The sequence below is a fragment of the Corythoichthys intestinalis genome, chromosome 6 (genome assembly GCF_030265065.1).
Source record: "Corythoichthys intestinalis isolate RoL2023-P3 chromosome 6, ASM3026506v1, whole genome shotgun sequence".
In the NCBI taxonomy this organism is placed as follows: domain Eukaryota; kingdom Metazoa; phylum Chordata; class Actinopteri; order Syngnathiformes; family Syngnathidae; genus Corythoichthys; species Corythoichthys intestinalis.
In genome coordinates this window covers 15,203,012-15,221,776 of record NC_080400.1, presented here as the reverse complement: position 1 = coordinate 15,221,776, position 18,765 = coordinate 15,203,012, and the positions used below count along the sequence as shown (strand labels likewise).

General features: G+C 38.9%; 1 protein-coding gene across 4 annotated transcripts in view; it reads left to right on the top strand.

Annotated features, from left to right (window-relative positions):
• The window catches only part of LOC130917983 (carbonic anhydrase 4-like), a 40,484-nt gene extending 25,585 nt beyond the window's left edge, over positions 1 to 14,899 (top strand). For 2 of the 4 annotated variants that reach the window (XM_057839794.1, XM_057839797.1), the window contains exons 2-6: positions 4,048 to 4,193; positions 4,266 to 4,358; positions 7,172 to 7,238; positions 7,580 to 7,743; positions 14,312 to 14,899. In XM_057839794.1, coding sequence (XP_057695777.1) covers positions 4,048 to 4,193; positions 4,266 to 4,358; positions 7,172 to 7,238; positions 7,580 to 7,743; positions 14,312 to 14,482 — 641 coding nt within the window. In that variant the 3' untranslated portion in view covers positions 14,483 to 14,899. Of the gene's footprint in view, positions 1 to 916; positions 962 to 1,030; positions 1,196 to 4,047; positions 4,194 to 4,265; positions 4,359 to 7,171; positions 7,239 to 7,579; positions 7,744 to 14,311 lie in introns of all 4 variants that reach the window. The other 2 variants (XM_057839795.1, XM_057839796.1) reach the window with 2 other exon arrangements.
• Positions 14,900 to 18,765: the final 3,866 nt, after the last annotated feature.

Below are 18,765 nucleotides of genomic sequence, written 5' to 3'. Positions count from 1 at the left end.
TTGTAAAATACACGTTAAAATATTTGTCATTGGGATTGCTTTTCTCCTTAGCACAGGACTTCTTTTTTCTTCTTCCTTTCAGAAAGAAAGCTGACCAATACGTCGGGTCTGAAAGGCAAATTGTTGTTGGATTATCTTTAAATACCCATTTTGCATTTTGTTTTCAAACTGTACCGAAATTGAACCAAACCGTGACCTCAAAACTGAGGTACGTACCGAACCGAGATTTTTGTGTACTGTTACACCCCGAAAAATGACCATGAAATAGTTGCATTTTATCAAATGAAAAAAACTTTTAAAATTGTCTTTTTTTCCCCAACAATGATCTTATTATTTATGGCGGAAACATGAGCTCATCTTTTTTATTTGTATTAATTTAATGTGAAATACTGTTACAGTAGGTAAATACAGTGCACACGCTGCTTCTTAATCAATTTGTTTCAGCTTTTTTTTATTTAATCTGAATGGGCGACTGCATTTACATCCAAGGTAAGCAAAAATGAAACCCCAATATTTCCATTTTCCAAAAGGACAAACAGAAGCAACATTGAAATTAAAAAAACAAAGCATACATGCATTATCTGTTCCAACAGATAAATTAGTGTGTTCTATGAGTCCAAAGCTTGTATATTTTTATCTATTGCTTGTGTCATTGTTTGCCTATCTCAAATGAGTAGTCATAAAAGCAAAGAGGGCAGGGGCCACTCAGGTGGTCCCGACTTTATAAAAACAAGACGCCTGACGTCTTTCACCAAAAATAGTGTGCCAAACAAGCCCTTACCAATGTGGATATTTCTGTTTGTGTCATTCCTGGAGATTGTCACTGGGGCAGGTAGGAACATCTCAATGCTTCTCATGAAAGACAGTGTGATTATATCACGTCATATAATAATAACAAGTCAATTGTAAATTCTAGATTGGTGTTACCAGTCCCAAGTGTCTTGCAATCACAGCTGTTTAGGTAAAACTCAAGAGCAGCATTACTAAAACTAGCAGCGGAGTGGTATTAATAAGGGTCTTTGTGTACCAGGGCCTGACCGGTGGGGGATAATTTTTCCTCAGTGTAACAGCAGATTGCAATCACCCGTCAACATCGTGACCAGGAAAGTACTACCGGACCAAAGGCTCGCACCACTGCACTTTCTCAGATACAGACACGCTTTTCACGGAAACCTCTCCAACAATGGTCATACAGGTACCGTGTGACCTCCCAAATGCTAGAATCAATTACATAAACTCATTGGGTTCCATTGAAGGTGATGGACGTCCAGTGAAAACGGATTTAAAAAATGCAAAAGGCGAAAAACACTCAGGTGGCTTGAAGTTCCGCTCTGAGACCCCCAATCTGGCCAAATTTCAAATTTGTTCTATATGCATATGTGATACATCATTGGGAAGCTTAAAATCTCAATTTTCTAGGGGGAAGAAAAAATTTGAACAGGAGGGCATTTTAGATTTTTTTTTAAAACAGCAAAACCCCAACTGGAGGTGAGAGCATGAGAGAGCAGAGTTGATGATGCCACAATTTTAACGAGATATTATCACGTACTTACCTCTTTAACTCCATGGAGCATGTATCACCGAGTGTCAAGACACAGCTGTGAATGGCCACAGCCGGATTTTTTGGGAATTTTAAGAGTGAAAGATGGATATAACAACATATAACAAGGGTCGCGATGCAGAAATCGCAGACATCAAGGAGTGGTCGAGATTTTCCTTTTCGTATATTTACCCTTTTAAACTTTTTTTTCCTCCAATTTTTCTTTGTTTGGATCGATTATTTATCATCTAAAACAACGGGGGAAATGCGACAGTAACAAAAAAACAACAACAAAAAAATACAATTAAGCGATAGTTATGAGGTAGATATCCGTGACTTATTTACAGACACCATTTTTTTCATTGTGATGAAATTTCTTTAAATGTTTAAAATATGTAAGTGAATAATTATTTAAAGTCGTTTTTTTCTTTTAAATGAAATATTAGACAGCAATTAATGATTCTAAGCTAAAAATGATTGACTTTTTGAATAATAAATATTAATTACTTTCCTTCTTTTTATGGCTGGGTTGAAACAAAAGCGGTTGCGCGACGTCTGTAAACGGGGGTTTCCAGGGTAAGACAGACAAATTAAAAATAGTTTGGGGGCTTAATGCGCCATGAATCTGCTATGACAGCATATACACATAGAGTGGGGCAAATAAGTATTTAGTCAACCACCAATTGTGCAAGTTCTCCTACTTGAAAAGATTAGAGAGGCCTGTAATTGTCAACATGGGTAAACCTCAACCATGAGAGACAGAATATGGAAAACCCCCCCATAAAATCACATTGTTTGATTTTTAAAGAATTTATTTCCAAATTAGAATGGAAAATAAGTATTTGGTCACCTACAAACAAGAAGATTTCTGGCTGTCAAAGAAGTCTAACTTCTTCTAACGAGGTCTAACGAGGCTCCACTCGTTACCTGTATTAATGGCACCTGTTTTAACTCATGATCGGTATAAAAGCCACCTGTCCACAAGCTCAGCCAGTCAGACTCCAAACTCCAATATGGCCAAGACCAAAGAGCTGTCAAAGGACACCAGAGACAAAACTGTAGACCTGCACCAGGCTGGGAAGACTGAATCTGCAATAGGTAAAACACTTGGTGTAAAGAAATCAACAGTGGGACCAATGATTAAAAAATGGAAGACATACAAGACCACTGATAATCTCCCTCGATCTGGGGCTCCATGCAATATCTCACCCCGTGCCGTCAAAATGACAATAAGAACGGTGAGCAAAAATCCCAGAACCACACAGGGTGACCTAGTGAATGACCTACAGAGAGCTGGGACCACAGTAACAAAGGCTACTATTAGTAACACAATGCGCCGCCAAGGACTCAAATCCTGCACTGCCAGACGTGTCCCCCTGCTGAAGAAAATACACGTCCAGGCCTGTCTACGGTTCGCTTGAGAGCATTTGGATGATCCAGAAGAGGACTGGGAGAATGTGTTATAGTCAGATGAAACCAAAATAGAACTTTTTGGTAGAAACGCAGGTTCTCGTGTTTGAAGGAGAAAAAATACTGAATTGTATCTGAAAGACACCATACCCACTGTGAAGCTCCTTTACACAGATCAGTCGTCCTGGTCCCTTTGCAGAAAAACAGCCCCAAAGCATGATGTTTCCACCCCCATGCTTCCCAGTGGGTATGGTGTTCTTGGATCTGGTTCTGGATCATCCAAATGCTCTCTAGCGAACCGCAGACGGGCCTGGACGTCTACTTTCTTCAGCAGGGGGACACGTCTGGCAGTGCAGGATTTGAGTCCCTGGCGGCGCATTGTGTTACTGATAGTAGCCTTTGTTACTGTGGTCCCAGCTCTCTGTAGGTCATTCACTAGGTCCCCCCGTGTGGTTCTGGGATTTTTGCTCACCGTTCTTGTTATCATTTTGACGCCACGGGTGAGATCTTGCATGGAGCCCCAGATCGAGGGAGATTATCAGTTGTCTTGTATGTCTTCCATTTTCTAATAATTGCTCCCACAGTTGATTTCTTTACACCAAGGGTTTTACCTCTTGCAGATTCAGTCTTCCCAGCCTGGTGCAGGGCTACAATTTTGTCTCTGGTGTCCTTTGACAGCTCTTTGGTCTTGGCCATAGTGGAGTTTGGAGTGTCACTGATTGAGTTTGTGGACAGGTATCTTTTTTACCGATAATGAGTTAAAACAGGTGCCATTGATACAGGTAACGAGTGGAGCATCGTTAGACCTCGTTAGAAGAAGTTAGACCTCTTCGACAGCCAGAAATCTTGCTTGTTTGTAGGTGACCAAATACTTATTTTATACTCTAATTTGGAAATAAATTCTTTAAAAATCAAACAATGTGATTTTCTTTTTTTTCTCCACTCTGTCCCTTGTGGTTGAGGTTTACCCTTGTTGACAATTACAGGCCTCTCTAGTCTTTTCAAGTAGGAAAACTTGCACAATTGGTGGTTGACTAAATACTTATTTGCCCCACTGTACAGTAGCATACATATCTAATATTTTGTATTTATTGCAGTGCAACTGGATTTACCTCCCGGTATGAAAATCAAAGGAGGGAATCTGTCCACAACATACACCGCACTTCAACTCCACTTCCACTGGGGCAAAGATGGGGGCCCTGGCTCTGAGCACACAATAGATGGCGAATCGTATCCGATGGAAGTATGTGCACAATATTTATCAAACATTTTCAAAAAGCATTCTAATACAGAGTTTGTTTGTGTTGTCCTGCAGATGCACATTGTGCACATCAAGGAACAATACGTTTCATTGTCACAGGCTTTAAGTGATCCAGAAGGCGTGGCGGTTCTTGGCATCTTCTTCCAGGTAATCATCCTTCTGTGGAAAAAACCAATGTTGCTGCTCAATTGATAAGTTTTAATACGACAAAAAGCAACATTTTGCAGATCGCGTTTGAATATACACATTAATATAATGGCTCCACAACAGAGCCTTGCGGTATGCCACTCAAAGGAAATGTGTCTTTGAAAAGTAACACTGGGAACACTTTTCTTGAGTTAGGTCTGACAGTGTTTAAAAAGAAATTGGGTGCAGGATCCACAACTAATCTTAGATTTTGTCAGAGTTCATAATATTGACTGGACATGGGGCCATTTAATAGGTGGCCTGCGTTGTTGGCGTGGCCATCAAAGCTGACCAAGTGGATTGTCTCACGAGTGATTTTTTTTTTGGGGAGGATTCAAGGTAATGATTATATTTTTCGTACCATGCATGCATTTTGAAACGTGAAAAAAATAAATGGGAGAAATTAGCCACAACAGCATTGGCATTATACTTTGTAATATTCACGTAAAATAAATGCTACCTGCACGTTTTTTTGTTTTTTTTTGCTTTTCACCAAGAATCGAGACTGTTTTATGTCCATATCTATAAAGGATTCAGGGATTTAAGCATTTATTCACAAGAATTTTCAACGGAAAAAGCTCTTTGTGTTTCTACTCGGTCAGCTTTGACGGAGATAGGCCCCCTATTAATCAGCCCCGCGCCCCGTGTCCCGTCAATACCATTATGAAGTCTATGTTCCAGTCTCTTTTGTAATTCAGGTGAACACCCAGACACAGTGGGGCAAATAAGCATTTAGTCAACCACTGATTGTGCAAGTTCTCCCACTTGAAAATATTAGAGAGGCATGTAATTGTCAACATGGGTAAACCTCAACCATGAGAGACTGAACGAGAAAAAACCCCCAGAAAATCACATTGTTTGATTTTTAAAGAATTTATTTGCAAATCATGGTGGAAAATAAGTATTTGGTCAATACCAAAGTTCATCTCAATACTTTGTTATGTACCCTTTGTTGGCAATAACGGAGGCCAAACGTTTTTTGTAACTCTACAAGCTTTTCACACACTGTTGCTGGTATTTTGGCCCATTCCTCCATGCAGATCTACTTTAGCCCTTTAATGCCAGCAATATGAAGCAATTATCAGCGAATCCCAAAATTTGAAAAATAAGGTCCTAATGAAACCTTTTTTTGAAATTTGTAAGAAGTCAAAATGAATATTTGTAATAAGCGCTCAGATATCTATAACCTTGCTAAATCCTGTTTGTTTTTCTCATGGAACCTGCAAATGAATGTGTTGACTTGCATCCATCATTTTTTTTTCTTCAAAAAGAAATGTCAAAATTCTGAATTAGTCTCAAAATCATGAAATTTTAGGTGTATCAAAAGTGATACATTTGACAATATAGGGCTAGACCAGTGATGTTTTGGGGCTGTCGTTGGGCAACACGGACTTTCAACTCCCTCCACAGATTTTCTATGGTGTTGAGATATGCAGACTGGCTAAGCCACTCCAGGACCTTGAAATGCTTCTTTCGAAGCCACTCCTTTGTTGCCCTGGCTGTGTGTTTGGGATCATTGTCATGCTGAAAGACCCAGCCAGCCACGTCTCATCTTCAATGCCCTTGCTGATGGAAGGAGATTTTCACTCAAAATATCTCGATACATGGCCCCATTCATTCTTTCCTTAACACAGATCAGTTGTCCTGGTCCCTTTGCAGAAAAACAGCCCCAAAGCATGATGTTTCCACCCCCATAATTCACAGTGGGTATGGTGTTTTTCGGATGCAATTCAGTATTCTTTCTCCTCCAAACACGAGAACCTGTGTTTCTACCAAAAAGTTCTATTTTGGTTTCATCTGACCATAACACATTCTCCCAGTCCTCTTCTGGATCATCCAAATGCTCTCTAGCGATCCGCAGACGGGCCTCGATGTATACTTGCTTCAGCAAGGGGACACGTCTGGCAGTGCAGCATTTGAGTCCCTGGCGGTGCATTGTGTTACTCATAGTAGCCCTTGTTACTGTGGTCCCAGCTCTCTGTAGGTCATTCATTAGGTCCCCCCGTGTGGTTCTGGGATTTTTGCTCACCATTCTTGTTTTCATTTTGACGCCACGGGGTGAGATCTTGCATGGAGCCCCAGATCGAGGGAGATTATCAGTGGTCTTGAATGTCTTCCATTTTTTAATCATTGCTCCAACAGTTGATTTCTTTACACCAAGCGTTTTACCTATTGCAGATTCAGTCTTCCCAGCCTGGTGCAGGTCTACAATTTTGTCTCTGGTTTCCTTCGACAGCTCTTTGGTCTTGGCCATAGTGGAGTTTGGAGTGTGACTGACTGAATTTGTGGACAGGTGTCTTCTATACCGATAATGTCTTAAAACAGGTGCCATTAATACAGGTAACGAGTGGAGCCTTGTTAGACCTTGTTAGAAGAAGTTAGACCTCTTTGACAGCCAGAAATCTTGCTTGTTTGTAGGTGACCAAATACTTATTTTCCACTCTAATTTGGAAATAAATTATTTAAAAATCAAACAATGTGATTTTGTGTTATTTTTTTTCCACATTCTGTCTCTCATGGTTGAGGTTTACCCATGTTGACAATTACAGGCCTCTCTAATCTTTTCAAGTAGGAGAACTTGCACAATTGGTGGTTGACTAAATACTTATTTGCCCACTGTATTTTGTATGTGTGCACCTGCTCAATGGATTGGATGCATATCGCTGCCAATAGCATTGAAAGAAAAACAGCAACAACAAAGTAAACGAGAACTTCAGTTCTCTTTCCAGGCGGTTTAAAACTGAATATTTGTGCATTCTGTGCTATTCTGCCAGGAGTCAAATTCAGCCAACAAAAAGTTTGAACCGCTCATAAAAGCTCTGAAGAGAATCCCACGACCGTGTAAGTTCCCATGGGTATGTAAAACATGAGATGATATGATACATGTGTCGTGCCAAAGTGTAAGTGTGCTCATGATATGAAACATGATACATTATAGATATTATACACACGTGCGAGTAAACGAAGTGCCAAAGTGCAATGTGTGAGATGATTAGATGATGGTATGTACTCTCTGTGTGCAATAAGTTACAAAAAAAAAGATAAATGTTGCTTCTTTACTGCAATAATGTAATAGGCTGAGTAGTGTATATTTATTACTGCATCTTACTTGGAAATATCAACAATGGAATTGAGTAGTTGTCTCGGACTGTTATCAATTTCTTGATGTTTCCTATGTTTAGCCAACAAAACAACAGTGCGGGGCATCTCCCTGCAAATGTTTCTTCCTCCACCCACCGACATGAGAGATTATTTCCGCTACCTCGGATCCCTCACCACACCTGACTGTGCCCAATCTGTTCTTTGGACCCTTTTTGAAAATACCGTACCCCTCAGTAGGCAACAGGTGAGGTCAATGAGTCACTGTCAAGTCATTTAAATAATTAATCATGGTAATGTCCAAGGATGTCCTAAATATTTTTGGTAGTGGGAAATGGTGTAATTTTGCAAGCACAGTTCATAGACTTAATAATTGTGAATAAATGGTTAAATCCCTGAAATTTGTTTCGTAAATATGTGGAATGCGCAGCTAGTTAAGTCACTGTGGCAGCCCCCTTAATACAACGAAGCTTTTTGCATTGAAAATTGTGAATAAATGCTTAAATCCCTGAATTATTTATAGATATGGACGTAAAAGAGTCTTGATTCTTGGTTAATAGCAAAAAAAAAAAAAGGTGCAGGTAGCATTTATTTTACGTAAATATAGCGAAATATGAGGCTAGTCAGTAAGGAAATTAGCAGCCGCTATATGTAAACAAAGAGCTTTTTCCGTTGAAAATTGTTGTGAATAAATGCTTAAATCCCTGAATTCTTTATAGATATGGACGTAAAACAGTCTCGATCCTTGGTTAAAAGCAAAAAAAAAAAAAAAAAAAAAAAACGGGCATTTAGTATTTATTTTACTTCAATATGTCAAATGTGCTGCTAGATAAGTCACTGTGGCCGCCCCCTTAGTACAACAAAGAGCTTTTTGTGTTGAAAATTCTTTTGAATAAATGCTTAAATCCCTGAATTCTTCATAGATAGACGTAAAACAGTCTCGATTCTTGGTTAAAAGCAAAAAAAACGGATGGTTAGCAGTTATTTTACGTAAATATTCGGAAGTTTAATGCCTATGCCGGAGCGGCTAATTTCTCCCATTGATTTTTTTTCACAACGTTTCAAAATGCATGTAGTGAATGGCAAATGTGCCATGTCAATAAACTATGAAGTCTATGCACCGTTGTATTAAGAAGGAAGTCATAAGGTTAAGAAAATAAAAATCTTTAAAAAAATTATGATATCCATTTTAGAAAGGGGAAAAAAGTTTTTAAAAGTCCTTTTAGGGCAGTCTTGAACTTATGGGCTGCTTTTGACGGCACTAGAAGCGAATCATCACTCTCAACTTCCCCAGGTAGAATGTATTGGACGTCTAACGCCGTTAATGGCATCTAAAGAGTTAACAGTAAATATTTTTTTTTTTTAATGTTTATTTACCGTTTCTATTCAAAACAAGGAGCAAAAAAAGAAAACTGAATATCTTTTTTTACTTAAAATTTAAGAAACATTTCAAATATTAAAAAAGGTCAAAGCAGTAAATATTCGTTTTCTTTCTATTCGTAAAATGTTTATTTTAAAAAATGATCTTTTAACAAAAAAAACCCCAAAACTTTTTAAAAACTTTTAAAATGTAATTTAATGAATATATATATTTATAATTAAATGATGAAAGATGAGCATTCAATGCCGGTCCCCTCACCTCAAACAAATTGGACGTCCACACCAGTGTCAGGAAACGGGCAGGCAGGTGGTGTGTGGACCCAAATGCAGGGAAAGGAGGCGAGGCAGATTGACGGTGCAAGATGATTTAATTATGGCAAGCGAAAAACAAAGTACCAACAAATGATAACGAGATTCCAAAAAAAACAAAAAAAACAGCGGCAAGCAAAACTCAGGTTACTAACAAAAGGCTAGGTATCAAAACTTACTGAGGGGAACACGAGGGCTTGGAGAGACGCGAGAATGTTGATCAGAGCGTGGACATGGACGTAGACAGACTTTGACAATGACGTAACAAGGAGTGACAAGAAACTGGGTGCTTATATACACACACGCAGACAAGGGGTAACGTCGTACGAAAAGTGAAGGGGAATCCATAGCGTTTCTTGGCCGCTTTTATTTCGAACTCCAATCAAGCCAAGCGAATCAGATCCTGAATCAGTCACGTGGTACACCCGCTCGCAAATGCTTGACTGAATCAGCCACCTGGTACACCTGCTCGCGAATCATTTCCCGAATCAGTCACGTGGTACACCCGCTCTCAAATGCTTTACTGAATCAGCCACCTGGTACACCTGCTCGCGAATCATTTCCCGAATCAGTCACGTGGTACACCCGCTTCGCGGGGCAACAAACATCACCACGTAAGTCGTCAACACGCGCATCGGCTCGCGGTTCATGAACCACTCATCTACATTACTCGGCACACACTTCAGGGATTCGACCCAAGGAGCACATCACTAGGTAACGAGACAACAAGGAACAGGTGAGCACAGGAGGACACACTAGGAGAAGGCACATCAGGTGAAAATCAATGGGCAATCACAGGGACAAGTCACACTAGGAGAAAACAAACACAAAACCTAACAGTACCCCCCCCCCCCTCAAGGGACGGATCCCAGACGTCCCCTAGAAAACACAAAGACCTAAACATGGCGGGCAGAAAGAGGGCCCGGAGGAGGGAGCAACGTCAGCCCATCAGAGTTAGTCAGGCAGGCGACCTGGTCGCCAGACATGGGCCGACCGCACGGGTTGATCGGGAGGGCGCCCGGGGCGCCAGACGTTGGGCGACCGCACGGGCAGATCAGGCGGGCGTCCCAGACGAGGTAGTGCTCGGTCGTCCATGCCGCCATGTCGTGGCAGGAAGCGGGGAGCAGCATCGTCGGGGCGAGGGTCAGGAACTAAGTCGTCGCGCGGACCAGGAACAGAGTCTGAGTCATCGTCGTCTGCTGCTGCTGGCATGACAGAAGCGGAGTCGTCGTCGCACCAGGTCTTTATAGTATTTTATAATTACCAAAAAATAGTCAATTGCCCTATGAAGAGCTAAAATATTTTCAGGCTATCGTGTATCTTTTTGTAAAGGAAAATGTCAGAGCAAGAGAATTAAAAAAAAAAATAGTTAAACAAATTGAAACGTTTGTCATGGTTAAAGAGTCTCAACCCATTGATGCCTAAATTTACACTGAGCTAAGATTTCTCAACATGAATTTGTGGATTACATAACTTATAATAATAATTACAGTGATCCCTCATTTTTCGCGGTTAATGGGGATCAGAACCCGCCGCGATAAATGAAAAACCACAAAGTAGCGCCACCCAAAAAAAAAAAAAAAAAAAAAATTTGGGTTCTGTTTTGTGTGTTCAATGTATTTATTCAGATTTAGCATTGGAAAGAGAGATATATAGATAAGACATGTTTTTTTTTAGGGCTGTCAAACGATTAAAATTTTTAATCGAGTTAATTACAGCTTAAAAATTAATTAATCGTAATTAATCGCAATTCAAACCATCTATAAAATATGCCATATTTTTCTGTAAATTATTGTTGGAATGGAAAGATAAGACACAAGACGGATATATATATTCAACATACGGTACATAAGTACTGTATTTGTTTATTATAACAATAAATCAACAAGATGGCATTAACATTATTAACATAATCTTAAAGCGATCCATGGATAGAAAGACTTGTAGTTCTTAAAAGATAAATGTTAGAACAAGTTATAGAAATTTTATATTAAAACCCCTCTTCATGTTTTCATTTTATTAAAATTTGTAAAATGTTTAATCAAAATAATAGTAGATCGCCATTGTTGATGTCAATAATTACACCATGCTCACTCATTGTGCTTAAACCCATAAAATCATTTGGACCCAAGCGCCAGCAGAGGGCGCCAAACACCAAAAAACAAGTAACAAGCGGACATTACACTGCTGTCATTTTGATCTGTTTGAGTGGGGCTTGTGCGTCAATTGCGTCAAATATTTTAACATGGTTAATTAAAAAAAAAAAAAAATTAAAGCCCGTAACGCGATAATTTTGACAGCCCTAGTTTTTTCACTTTTTTTCCCCAAAAGTATAATTTGAAAAACAAATCTTTTATGTATATATGTATATATAGTATAAACATGTTACTGTCCCACCGAATTATTTTTAAACAAGAATAAAGTAGAAAAATTCTTGGCTTTATTAAATGCTTCATTGAGTGAGTCCACTCAAATCTGCTTAGCTGCTCACTTACACACAGTGAGTTGCCGCAGCAACTGTTTAACAAGTTAAACGATGATTGGCGCATGCAGTGCTCTGATCTTTCCAGAAAATCGGACTTCAACGCGTTATTTACTTCCTCAATCTAAGTACATGTAAGGCCGAGACTTGAGTAGAATAACACTTCTTCATTCAGTGTGCTTCTCAACTATGGCAACAGCAGTGTGACATAAATATGTTACATTTCCTACCCCATTACATAACATGTTCCAGAAATAAACACAAAGGAACCTCCTGCTTTTCCCATTATAAATCCAATCTAGCAGGGGATCGCTTGTCACGTGCAGCGAGTTCAAATTTTTCACTTGTGTTTCCGACACCGTTGCAGGTTTCATTTGTTCCATTGTTTGAATTAGACACAATAACAGCAGGATTGTTTGGTTTTGATTAGGGCTGTCAAACGATAAAAATTTTTAATCGAGTTAATCACAGCGTAAAAATTAATTCATCGTAATGAATCGCAATTCAAACCATCTCTAATATATGCCATATTTTTCTGTAAATTATTGTTGGAATGGAAAGATAAGACACAAGGCGGACATAAATATTCAACATACTGTTCATAAGCACTGTATTTGTTGATTATAACAATAAATCCACAAGATGTCATTAACATTATTAACATTCTTTCTGTTAAAGGGATCCACGGATAGAAAGACTTGTAGTTCTTAAAAGATAAATTTGAGTACAAGTTATAGTAATTTTATATTAAAACCCCTCTTAATGTTTTTGTTTTAATAAAATTTGTAAAAATTTCAATCAAAAAAAATAAACTACTAGCTCGCCATTGTCAATGTTGCCGAGCGGTGACGTCACATCGGGCTCCCTGCCGTTCTTCCACAGTGTCTTTAACTACGTAAGGTAGGGATTGAAATACACCACAAGGTGTCAATGACGAGTTTTAACTTAATTAGAGATCTAGCCAAGGCACAGTTTGAGTAAGTTTTATGTGTATTTTGCATAGCTATTTTGATTGGGAATGCCAGTTCTCTTTGTAGTGAGCGTTTTTCTTTTTGTGAACATTATTATTATTATTATTTTTTGAGGGATAGGAATATTATTTTTGTTGTGCTTTCACTAAATTATACTGTAGCGAATTAACTGTTCCGCCCAAATGCGCGATGGGAAATTGGGCAACCATGACTGTCAGTTGTGGCTGCAAATGGTATACAGTATGTTCTGCATTGTGCTCAATTAAGCGTGTTAAGAAAAAGAACATCTCCTGCTCTGCCCAAATGCATGATGGGAAGTTGGGCAACCATGACTGTCAGTGGTGGCTGCAAATGGTATACAGTATGTTCTGTGTTGTGTTCAATTAGGCGTGTTAAGAAAAAGATCATCTCCTGCTCCGCTCAAATGCGTGATGGGAAGTTGGGCAACCATGACTGTCAGTAGTGGCAGCAAATGGTAAACAATATGTTCTGTATTGTGTTCAATTAAGAGAGTTAAGAAAAAGATCGTCTCTTGCTCCGCCCAAATGGATGCGTTAATTGCGTCCAGGGGTCGCGTTAACCGAATATTTTCCGTCGTTGATCGATTTTTAAAAACGGTGACGGAAAAAACTGAAGTCCATCTGTCATTTTGACAAGTTGCAATTCACACCCCAGACCACAGGGTGGCGAGTGAGCATATTAATTAGCTATTGTCTCTCTTGATGCATGACGTCGTTGGCCTTACTCTGAAAAATGTCAAGGCAACTGAGTGTCCGAAGTTTCTTCAAAAAGCCCCAAAACGACGATGGTGTTGATAAAAGAGGTGAAAAAACAGGGACTGCACAAGCGGGCACGCAATTCAAGTCCATGCGCACCAGGAGGAAGTTGTAAGACTCCGTTCAGGCAGTAGCAGGTGAACTGTGAACTGTTTTTGTCACTGCGGAGAAAAAGTTACATATTCATCTGCTTGATGTGTGATGGCACGGTGTGGATTCTCTGTTAAGCTTGTTCGGACAGAGTATTAATTTAAAATGAATGAAAACTAAATACTATTGAATATGTTGAAGCGGTATGCAATATTAAGAGTCTTGTTAGCTCGAATTGCTGTGTCCAGCCGCTGTAGCTCTGCTGCTCTCTGTGAACTCTATTCAAGCCGGAACGCGCGCGGCTCTTAAGTGTCTCTTGTCACGTGACTGTGTCGTAGCCGGTAACGCGCTCAGCCAAATGGACACACAAGTACGGAAGGTGAATTATGCCAAACAAAGGATCACCACAATGTCATTATCATCATTTTAAAAATTTAAGTGACGGGTAAAAATAGATTATGACCGGATTTTTATGACCCTGTCAGTCAAAATGACAGACAACGAAAAAGTCTAGCGCAACCTCTGATTGCGTCAAATTTTTAACGTGAACAATTAAAAAATTAATTATTGCCCTTTAACGCCATTAATTTGACAGCCCTAGTTTTGACATATCGGGTAAGACAGACATTTCTGGTACAATTAGACTGCTATAATATATATAAACAAACAGGATCAGTTTAAGCAATGATGGTGGCAGGGGTTACACAAACATTAAACGCCTGTCAATCATTGTTTACCTTAATAATAAATTATGACAAAAGTCTTGGCAGAATCTTCTTTTACCCCGGATGTTTGTTCTCCTGTCAGCTGTCCGCCTTCTCCCAGCTTCGCTTCCCCGGCGGGAGGCCGATGGTGAATACCTTCCGAGCCGTGCAGCCCCTGAACGCAAGGCAGGTGTATCGCTCCGGATCCCGCATCGCCTCTTCACTCAGCCCTGCGCTCGTCATCTCATCTGTGCTTATGTTGTACTCCGTGTGAAGCACAAAGAAATGTTCATCTGGACTTAAAGTTCAGAGGAGACACTTCAAATGGATTGAATGTCAATGGCAGCCAATGTGCTAAGGGTGTACCCCATGGTTCCATGTAGGGACCATTACCCTTCTCCATTTATTTATTGTATATAGTCTTACTTACTAACACATACGTCAAAAAGAACTCAAAGTGCAGGGTTTCATCACACTTAGAGAAAACAAAACTCTTCCAAACAATTAGGAATGCTGCTTTAATTGTTGCGACTGCGCCATAAAAATGCATCGTGTGCTTGATGGAGAAGAAAAACAAAAATCGGCGAGATGATGCACTTTTGAGCACCTGTGAGTGCCCTCTGTTGAGTTTCCTTGTAATGACAAGAATGGTGATATGTTCCAGCTATTATTTTGATGACTTGATTTTAATGACTTGAACTCTAATCGTTTGCTAAAGAAGTGAATAAAACGAAATTTTCTCAAGATAACATTTCTGTTTAAGCTTCACTTCACAATAAAAGCATCTCACTGAAAGTCCATGAGGGATTTTCAGACTGTGATTGGAGGGCTTATGACACTTGACAAAACAATAACTGTAAGGAAAAAACAAAACATTTATTAACCCTCTCATTAACCCTTTTAGGGACATTGGTCACTTCAGTGGAATCTATTCCAAACGTATTATTATCTTAACAAATTGTCCGCCCAGGTCACAGAGTATATGTAACGGTAGTTAGTAAGAGAGGAAAAATGTTATCGAAAACACATATTGACGGCATTAAACGTCCAATCCTTTTTAAATGCCCTTACAAGTCACAGTTTATTGGCCGTCTAGTGCTATCAATAGCAGCCAATGAGTTAAATGAGTTAACCCATAGCAATGATAAATTTAAGATGAGAACTTGTTCATGTCTCATTTAGAACTCTGAGAAGTGAATCAGCAATAATCGAGACCAGAGTGGTTTTCTCAGTTTTCTCAAATTTGTCTCATAGAAGTAAGTCTCTTAGTGAGCATTCCATGAGAAGGTCTTGAGAATAGTTCTACTGGCACAATTTTTCAATAAAGTCTCACAGTTGTCTCCTTTCAAGATCTCACCAAGAGACAACTATGAGTAATCGTGTCAATCTCAAATGCATCTCAATTTTATCTCCTTACTTGGAGTCACGATCTCAGTAATGTCTCAGTAAAAGATATGGATGAGCAAAGTATTTTATTTCTTAAAGTTGCCAAAAAGCTGCCTCTTTTACTGATCTTGCCAAGCAACCCTATATTGTGCCAGTCACAAATATTTCTCAATTTGATCTCCTTCCAGTCTGCAATTGCTCATTTTGGGTTTTCAAGAATCTTTCATTATAAGAGTAGTGTCTGCTCTGACATGTCCAGTCACATCTGAATTCATCTCATGCCCAAAACTGAGAAAATATTATAATTGGTCAAATGATTAAAAAACATTTGGTTCATTTGGACTATCTTGTTCAATGTAAAAATTAGAGATGTGACCAAAAATTCGGCCCCGAAAACTATCTGCCGCTACTGCATTATCGGTTTTTGGTTTCGAAGACCGAAAGATTACCACAAAATAGTGTGAAGAACCTTTGTCCTCTTGTTTGATGACGTAATCAAAACAAGCAACAAGCCGGCTGACAATATCTCACTAAAACTACCGGTTCACAGGCAACATATCTGCGATTTGGAAGTTTTTTTTCGAAGTATCAAAAAAATATATAAATTATTAAATTGACCAAAGTAAAATAAATTTGCTTCATCGCTGCTACACGCATTCTGAAGTTGCTTTTAATAGATGTTCCACGTCACATTGAGTACATCATGGCTCAGTGGTAGAGAAGTGGTTCCTCAACCCAGAGGCTGTGAGTTCAACTGTCTGTCCGGGTGAATTCATCTAAGTAACTTTGTGCAAGAAACTCAGCCCCACATTGCTGCAGCAGGTGGATGAGGATCTAGTGTCAAGGTGCTTCACAAGTATAACTTGGTTTTTAATCAGGAGAATTTCTCTTCTCAAATATTGCTCAAATCAGCTTTTCTCAAATCAATCTCCTTTGTCTCAATGATGTCTTTCCTCATTTTGACTCATCGCTTGCTCCTAAGGGTACCCTTAGAATAGTGCTTCTCAATTATTTTCTGTTATGCCCCCCACAGGAAGACGTAAACGTTCCGCGCCCCCCAACTCTCTGCTGCCACTATAAAATACTGTAGTATCATTTTTATATAAACTTATTATTATTATAACTACACCTCTGCATAACATTGTGTTCTTTATAATCAGGCGTGAAAGTGGGCGGGAACGGTCAGGAACGCAGTTCCGGTATAAGATTCAGGGCTCGAACGCAGTTCCGGTATAATATTCAGGGCCGGAACGCTTTTCCGATATATGGTGCTTTTACTGCCCGTAGTTAGCTGGGATAGGCTCCAGCACCTTTGTTCATTTATGTTAGGCTACTAATTCATTTCCTTATGATTTAAAAAAAGTCAATGTTTGCGCAATCTTCAAAATGTATTACATTTCACTCTGCATAACATAAGTCATTTGTGCTTATTTTATGTTACTTGTATCTTTATTATTAAAAACAACAAAAAGTAAATGTTTACATTATCTTTAATTTTGATATACATCCTATGTTCTTAAGTAGTTCAAATTGAGATTTGGCAGTTAGTATGTGAGGAAATGAGGGAAAATAAAAATTTGAAAATGGAGGTTTGGGTTATAGCTGTTTTTGTTAACTTTTATTTTGCAAATCATTGAAAAAATACAATTTTGAATGAAAATCTGTTTTTGTATGCGTTATAGAAATAACCGACCAACAGTTTTCTTTACATTTCAAAAAATATATTACCGCCCGTAACGCGATAATTTTGACAGCCCTAGTTACTTCAAAATAACCTTACTCAAGTATAGATAGTCATGCTCCTTTGATATTTTAACCAATGGCATATTTTTTTTTTAATATACAGGTAGTCTCTGGGTTATGAACATGTTTCGTTCCTATCCTGGTGACATAACCCGAAATTCTGCGTAAATCGGAATTAACCCTTTAATACCCCCAAATAACCATCCAAAAAGTCCAAAAGCAGTGTGTTTTTTTTAATGATGGAGGATACACTGCCCTCTGGTGGCAGAGTTGGATCTGGCTGGACTGTTGCCTTGTATGAATGAGGAGTAGACTCAATGTCTGACATGGACAAAGGATAGCTGCGCTCTGGTTTGGGCCACGTAAGGCTGTAAGTTGTTTCAGCTAATACAGTGCTGGCCAAAAGTATTGGCACTCCTGCAATTTTGCCAGATAATGCTCAATTTCTCCCAGAAAATGATTGCAATTACAAATGACTTTGTAGTTATAGCTGTTTTTAACTTTAGCTGTGTTAACTTTTATTTTGCAAATCATTGAAAAAGTACAATTTTGAATGAAAATCCGTTTTTTGGTGCTTTATAGAAATAACTGTCCAACACAGTTTTCTTTACATTTCAGTAGTTTTGACCCCCCCAAAATAATAAAAATAAATAAATAAATAAATAACATTTCTGGCTCTGTGGAGAGCTTCACGTCGGGGAGTTCCGTCAAGAAATTCTAACCACTTTCCCCCCTGTTTATAATATTAAAAGAAAAAAAAGTAATATAGATCAACTTCCAATAAAGTGTATAAACCCCCCCCCCCCAAAAAAACACATCCATCCTGTAAAAATACACTCGATACATTTTTTGACCGTTTGATGCTGAAAATTAAAATTGAATAAAATCAATAAATAGTAATAAATTCAAATTGATCAGCAACATTAACTCATTAGGATAATATGCCAAACAATTAGATCGAAAAAACAAAAATTAATAGAACAAAAACAACAGTGTCATTGGATGGAGGGACAATTTTTATTTTTACTGCAGGCAGTATCAGTTCCTTTGCTATGGTGTGGGGTTATTTTGCACTGAGCACCTAGGTACGCCACCTTATATGATGCTGACAGTGCTCGCTGGTTTACTTATGTAACACTGACTAAACGGGAGGATTGTTGGCAATATTCTGCGCGTTATCGCTGAAAAAAATAATTCCTGCTGTCAGCTGCGAACATTTTTAGACAAAGTAAACAGACTGGTCTTTCCTTGTCCCCCACTGTACTAGAAGTAAAAGCCAAATTCTACATATGCCTCGTCATATTTCCTTTTCTTAGCTTTTCATATCTCCGGTGCTCTTTGCTGTGTGCTCGTTTGGTTCAAAGATACTTTGCACACGATGAAAATGAGAGCGGCACTGCCACCCACTGAGTGGATGTGCAATTACAC